Source organism: Mastomys coucha, unplaced genomic scaffold, assembly GCF_008632895.1.
Source record: "Mastomys coucha isolate ucsf_1 unplaced genomic scaffold, UCSF_Mcou_1 pScaffold7, whole genome shotgun sequence".
In the NCBI taxonomy this organism is placed as follows: Eukaryota; Metazoa; Chordata; class Mammalia; order Rodentia; family Muridae; genus Mastomys; species Mastomys coucha.
In genome coordinates, this window is record NW_022196913.1 from 25162273 (window position 1) to 25169614 (window position 7342).

Below are 7342 nucleotides of genomic sequence, written 5' to 3' on the forward strand. Positions count from 1 at the left end.
ACTAAAATATTACACACAGTTTAGATCCAGAAAGAGCTTTTGATCATTGACTCTGTCCTACTTATAGTGTAATTTGTCAGCTTCCCTAAGAAACATCCTGAACCTACCCTTAGAAGTTCAGCTTGTACCAAGAGGGCCTGGCCTTTCCCTTCCAGGCAAAGTTTGTATCTCCTCCCTTTCGGCTTGTACTTCTCCCTCACGGCCCTCCAGGTGCAGGATCACTCTACTTGTCTGGTTCCTGGGCTAACCAGGAGCTCATCCAGGGAAAGCCTTCATTCATTAGCACCCAGGCCTTGGGCTACCAGAAGGAATTGCTAGCTGTCTCCTGGAGTACAGGAGTGGATTTTTGAAAACATGTGCTTATTCACATGTTTTCAATCTAGGAACTTAAAGTAATACACAAGTTACTTTGAAGTTTTTGATAGTCATAGCCTGACCTTGTCCTGCCCTTAGGATGCCACAAACTATTATCAAGTTCTGTTACCCAGGCTCTAGGATCATTCAGAGACAAAACCGGAGTAAACAGCATCACATTCACTTGAGTTGGCAGTTTGGATTAGGACTGAGCACCCAGCTTCTTGCTGGACTTTAGCTGGGGGTTAGCATCAGCTCACTGCTTATAGCATCAGACAGGCAAGACCAAGTTCTATTTTAGGAAGCACAGTTACTGAAGTGACATCTGTTCATCACCACTGTCCTAATCATTAGATTAGGACAAGGTGATGGGCCCCCATCCACCTTAGGGGAAGGGGTTGGATACACAGAGATGGAAGCAGAAAACTCAGGAATGGTCCCCAGGACTTCCCACCATGGAAGACACTGAGCTTTGAACATGAAATGTCCCCCAGATTCTAGTGTTAAAATTCTAGGCTCTCCAGTTGATGGCGCTATTGTGAGAGAAGTAAACCTTGGGAGATGGAACTTGGCTGAAGCATTGGCGTCCCTGATAGCAGGCTTTTAAAAAAAACATCATGTCACTGGCCTCAGCCGGTCTCCTCTTTGCTTCCTGATTGCCATGAGGTGAACAGCTTTCCTCTACTATACTCTTGCTCCATGATGTATCTGCAGCCCATAGGCAGAAGAAATTCTTCCACTTTTAAATTGTTTCTCCCAGATAATATTAGCATCACTATAATAAAAAGTTTAAGAAATAAAGAATTACTGAATCGCGATGGTCAGTTTCGCGTTGTGTTGTGGTTTGACAAGGTATCCTGTATACAAGGCCAGCTGCAAACACATCATGTGGTCCAAGGATGGACTTGAGCTTCTGGTCCTCCTGCTTCTATGTCTTGAGAGGCAGAATTAGGAGTGTGCCTTAGTGATCTGTCATGTGGCACTTGGAGTAAAGCTTGGGCTTCTCTGTACTAGGCAAGCCCTCTGCCAACTGAGCGGCATCCCATGCCTACCGGTTGGTCCCTTACCATTAAGTCTCTCCTCCCTCTGGCTGTCTTGCAGGTGGCTTCACTTCTGCAAGCAAATCATGTCTGGAAAAAGATACAGCTCCAATGGCCTCATGTCCTGGGAAAGGAGAATCCATTCAACTCTCAGATTGAAGAGGTGTTTGGAGACCAAGGAGGACACTGAGTCTCCCCAGAAGGAGCATCACTGGGGGAGAGAAAGGTGGATAAACCCTCCCACCCTCCCATTCCAGGGGCTGCTGTGTCACAGGCCCAGAAGTGCTTCTTCAGCAGCCTCTCTGCAGACCACTTTCCTCTCAGTTGGGGACAGACCTTAATGGCAATGCCATGCCTGTGCTTCCCACAGTAAGTCTCCTCTGCTCAACTCTGGAACACCCTTTAAGAAAATGCTTTGGGGATCTTTCCAAGCATGGCAATAGCTGTACCCTTAAGCAGTTCCAGAAGAGGCTTCTAGAATAGTAAAGCACTCCAGGATGCTTAGCAGCTTACCAGGGTCTGCACTACAGATTGAGCCTCTCTCCCTGTTGTTTACTTGAAGGTGGCCCGGGAAGCTGAGACTTCTAGTACAGCTGCAGGCTGACTGTAGGTAGGAACAATTCAAAGTAGAACACTTTCCAATAATCCCAGCAGTCAGTATACTAAGGGCTTTATCAAATGTATGTGTATGTGTACATATACATATCATATACACATACACACCCAGGAACTGCATCAAAATTAAGATACTTTTCTTTACAAGCTTTTCTTGAATTCTATTCTCTAGCTGCATAATCTGTCTTACTTATAGTAATGACTTTGTGTTATTTTCTACAGAAAATAAAATATCTTCCATATTATTGATATGGTTGACAGTTTCTTATTAAATTATTCTCTGATGGGTTTGTGCATATATGTATAATGCATCTGGTCGCTCTCCTCCCCCATCCTCTCCTACTTCTTTCAAACTCCCTTTAACTCCCCTCCTCCCTACAAATTCTTTTCCTATATTCAAGCCTGTTATATTTGTTTTGAGACCAGCTGAGTTTAACCAGGGCTCATAGCCATGAATTTGGAACTATCCACTGGAGTCTGGTGGCTCACCAGTGAGAAAACAACTGCAGGCAGTGTCTCCAATCCCCCCAGCATATATCAATGGCCAATAGTTCCCAAGAGATGGGTTGGTCTATTGATAGTTTTAGGGAATCCCTTTTGGCTACATAAATCAATATGGGTGAAGTTGTGTAAATGTTCAAGACTGTTAGCACAGTGGCATAACCGCACCAAATTCCCTTAGGAAGTAAGCTACTAAAGGCTCTCTGTCTCTTTGTAACAATCAACTCACAATGTTTATTGCTTCAACAACTTTGGACTCCTTCAACCACAGATCAGATTTTATCTTCTAAAAAAAAAATAACAACAACAACAAAACAAACACAAATAAACCAAAAACAACTGCTTATTTCCTAACAATGCAGTCTAAGAATTCTTCACACAGCACTCACATTAGTGCTATGGCTTTGATCTTGAAAGCCTCACAGAGACCATGTATTATAGGGTTTGCAGCTTAGTTCTCCTGGGAGGTACGGAAACAGTTAAGAGGGCAGGACTAGTGCAAAGTATGAGGTCATTAGATGTAAGCCCTCAAAAGGGCTTGTTGGACCCAGCTCCTCCTCCTTCCTCTCATTTGCACCCAGCCATTAGGTGAATACAGGTTTCTACTAGGATGTCCTACCATGGGCCCAAAGCAAGAGGGTCAGTCATGAGGTAAGCCCTATAGAAGAGTGAGCTACAGCAAACCTTTCTTTTTAAGCTGATTATCTTGGGTATTTGTTATAGTAGTGAAAAACTTATTTCAAAGTAAATAATCTAGAGATGATTTAAAGTACATAGGATTGTGTAAGTTTATACAAATACTATATACCAGTTTCTACAAGGAACTTGAATGTCCTCAGAACCTGGTCTCCTTGCAAGTCCTGGAATCAATTGCCCAGAGAGATGGAGAGAAGACTCCCCTACAGGTTAGGGTTCATATATGCACAGGAAATCTGATCAATTCTATCAAACACTTTCTTACCTGTGCCTCACTTTCCTTGGCCATTTCTGAACATGCCACAGATTTAGCATTCAGTCTTTGTACACCGAGGTACCCCTGTAGAGGTATGAGACAGTTGGCCCTACAGTGGCAAGCGGGGACTTAATGAAATCATGCACAGTGCCTTTGTTAGTGGCATTCTGTGGACTTCCCTGCATCAGCCCCCTTTACTCACAGCAATGACTTAAAAACATTCTTGTAGCATACCTGGGGACTGGAAGCCAACATCACCAACTAGCCTGCAGTTCCATACATCTCATATCTTGTTCCTCATCCATGGCCTATGTGCTGGTTAATTTTTGTCAACTTGATACTAACTGGAGTTATCTGGGGAGAGAGAACCTCGACTGAGGAATTGTCTCCATAAGATTCATCTGTGGGCTTTTCTATAGGACATTTCTTGGTTAGTGATTGATATGGTTGATTACTGATTGTAGTGGACAAACCTAGCCCAGTGTTACTACCCCTGGACAAGTGGTCCTATGTTGTATAAAAAAGCAGACTAAGCAAGCCAAGAAAAGCAAGCCAATAAGCAGTGTTCATGTATGTGTATTTTTGCCTTGACTTCCCATGATAATGGACTGTAACTCGTAAGCTGGAAATGTTATGTTGGGAGCACCTTGCTTTCACAAGCTTTGCAATGCATATGGACACATTTTGAAGATCTCTCCTGGAACCTGGGAAGATACAGTGAAAATTTTCAGTCCTCCTGGCAGCTTCAGCTCCATTCATGGGTTATTTGCCAGGTCATATGTAAGCTTCCATGGGGGGAGAGAGCAGTAGCAAAAAAAAAAAATGTTACATCATTCATTTTGCTCACAGCAACATTCTCGGTTGAGCATAACCTGAGCATGTGCCTTGGAGGCAGATCCACCGGGGCACTGACATACTGCTAGGGACTACCCTTTAAAGGAGCAGTAAGAATGTGGAAAATGAGTTTGCGAGTGAGTCTAGAAGCCTAGCATACTCACTTTCCAATGTGTTCTCTCATGCAATCTTGCAATCACATAACTCATTTCAGTGTTTTGGCATCTCATATTACTTTTAAGCACCAGTACTTGTTACAAGTAATTTTGCTACTGGTTTTATTTGAAATCTTAATCATTCCGTCTCAGTAAAACTCAGAGAGTCCTGCACTAAAACTGCTTATTGCTTTAGCAAGAAGCCTATCCACTTCTCATTCTCTAGAGTTGAGGCTAGACAGGTGGCTTAGTGACTAATAACACTGACTCCTTTTGCTGAGGAGCCACATTCACTTCCTAACATCTGCATCAAGACTCACAATTATTTGTAAATTTGGTTCCAGTGGATCTGACACCCTGCTCTGGGCTCCCATAGGCACTAGCATACATGTAGTACATAGTCATGCATGCAAGTGAAACACCTACAAATAAAATGATTTCTAAAATTTCCACTGCATCCTATTGCTGTTCTAACTTCTGTTTCCAAAATACACATGAAGTTGGTTATCTTTTATTTCTTTACTGCCGGGTGAGGGGAAGGGAGAGCTAGCACAGAATTTATTTTAAGGTTTTATCTTCCAGACGGCCAAAGAGACTAAGCTTATGTTAAAAGTTGTAAGGACCAGACTAGAGAGATGGCTCAGTGGTTAGAAGCACCTACTGTTCATGACTACCCATAACTCCAGTTCTAGGAAATCCAACACCATCTTCTGACCTCTCATGTGGTACATATAAATACAAGCAAGCAGAATACTCCTCATATAAAGTGAATTAATGTTTATTAAGGAAAAAACTTTCATTTAAGGAAAAAATAATGAGGAATACAGTGGAACTGAATGGGCAGACTGTCAGAGTAAAAGGAGGAGATCAGGGGCCCTTCTTCCTGCCACTGCCAAGAAAACCTGCCTAAAGTCTCTTACAGTGTTACCTTGCTGGGTAATTGAACCATGTAATTCTCTGCTCTCTGTCACTCTCACAAAATAGCTGTAATAATTAGCTTACATAAAGAAAAGCTTTGTTTTGGCTCACAGTTGTATAGTTCTGCACATGTTCAAATGGGCTCATTGTTTAGATCCCAAAACAGAGCCATGTATCTTGTCAGAAGACTGTGGTAGAGCAAAACCTCTCACCTCAGAGCTGGGAAGCAAGAGCACAATAAGAAGCCAGACTGTTTGAACATTCTACAACAGTAGGCACCCAGCCACCTAAAGTCTTCTTACCATACTTCACCTCTTTAAAGCTTAATCCACTCCTGAAAACCCCAGGCACCAAGCCTTTAACATATAAGCCTTTGATATAAAACAACAATCAATTTAACAGTCTTATGTAGATGCTCATCTACAGCAATAGTGAAAATACATTTTTCTTAACATAAATTTTAAATAACTCCAAACATATTAGCTGTATACTTAAAAATAATACATCACTACTAGTATTTTCTTAAATGAATGTAACCTGTTCTCTGTGGGCTGAGAATGAAGACAATCACTCAAGTCAAATAGCTTTGACTATAGCAGGAAATCTGTATCCAAAAATCGTGCCTACAGTTCATTCCTTGGCGTAGCAGAACTGTCAATTCTTAGCTTAGCTATGATGGAAGTAAAATCCTTTGGTGATGTGGGTGTCATTGAAATACAGTCTTATTACAATGAAATCCAATGTCTAAAAAATTGTTCTTATTTTGGGCTATACCACAGTAAGAGCCAAGATTTTAAACTCTACTAAATACAAAACAAACAAACAAACAAAAACATTTTATATATTTATATTCATTTAAGAAAATACTAGTAGTGATGTATTATTCTGAAATACACAGTTAATATGTTTGGAGTTATTTATATTGAGAAAAACGTGTGTGTTTTCAGTATTGCTGTAGACAAGCATCTACATAAGACTGTTAAATTGATTGTTGTTTTATATCAAACAACTTTTATAATACTTATTTTTATTGTTATAATATTTTATAAATTTTAAGGAATATGACAAAAAGATATTGTAGGTATTGAAGGGGGGGTCTATGGGAGGAGTGGTGGTACAAAAGGGGAACTAGAATGTGATTCAATTCTATTTAATTAAAATATGTTTTTAAATGTTAAAAAAAGAAGTCCTTTTCTGTAGTTTCTATGTTTACAATCTTTTAATTGTTCTTCACAAAGTAAAGTACTATAAATATATTTTAAGTATGAATTTATTATTAAGTAATAATCCAGCAAAGTTTTGCTGAGTGCATGTGCAAAATCTGAACCATGTTTTATGTTCTTTGTTAAATTCAACTTTGTAGGAGAAAGACATTGAGAATACGTTTTAGACAATATGATAACTTGAGACATATGACAATATCTCTTTTTAGCAGTCACTAAGTAGCTGGAATGCTGTTCAAATTCATTTATAACTTACATTATCCACCTAATTTTTATTGTGCACTTCCCAGTAAGGTTTACAAGTTCCTTTTGTACTCATAAGACACCAGGATAAATGTCAGTTTCTTTATAAAACATGGAAATCTACATGTACTTAACCAGGTACTATGTTCTAAAATATGGGTGAGTAGAGTGCTTAAACTTCTAATAAACATTCATTTGTACAAGCTTTTCTCTATACTAGATCATAAAAAAAAAGATTTCAAGACCCTTATGTTGTACACAGCAAGATGCTGTCAGAAACAAGCTGAAAGTATATATAGATTGTATAATATTGGACCAATTTCTCCAATTACCAAATTAGAGAGACCATTGGATGACAATCAACAAATTTCTAATTCCTTATATTTTTGGATTTCAATCAATTAGAATATGTTGGTAATATTAAGATATTAAGAAAAGGTAGGCCATTTTCTCTCGGGTGAGTTTCTGAGACCTGAACAGCCAGCCGGGAGCCACAGGCCCCACGAC

General features: G+C 40.0%; 1 protein-coding gene across 2 annotated transcripts in view; it reads left to right on the forward strand.

The window, feature by feature from the left end:
* Positions 1-2056, forward strand: part of Aoah (acyloxyacyl hydrolase) — a 251423-nt gene extending 249367 nt beyond the window's left edge. For both annotated transcript variants that reach the window (XM_031359270.1, XM_031359272.1), the window contains one exon: positions 1456-2056. In XM_031359270.1, the coding sequence (XP_031215130.1) occupies positions 1456-1584 (129 nt within the window). In that variant the 3' untranslated portion in view covers positions 1585-2056. The remainder of the gene's footprint in view (positions 1-1455) is intronic.
* The last annotated feature ends 5286 nt before the right edge of the window (positions 2057-7342 follow it).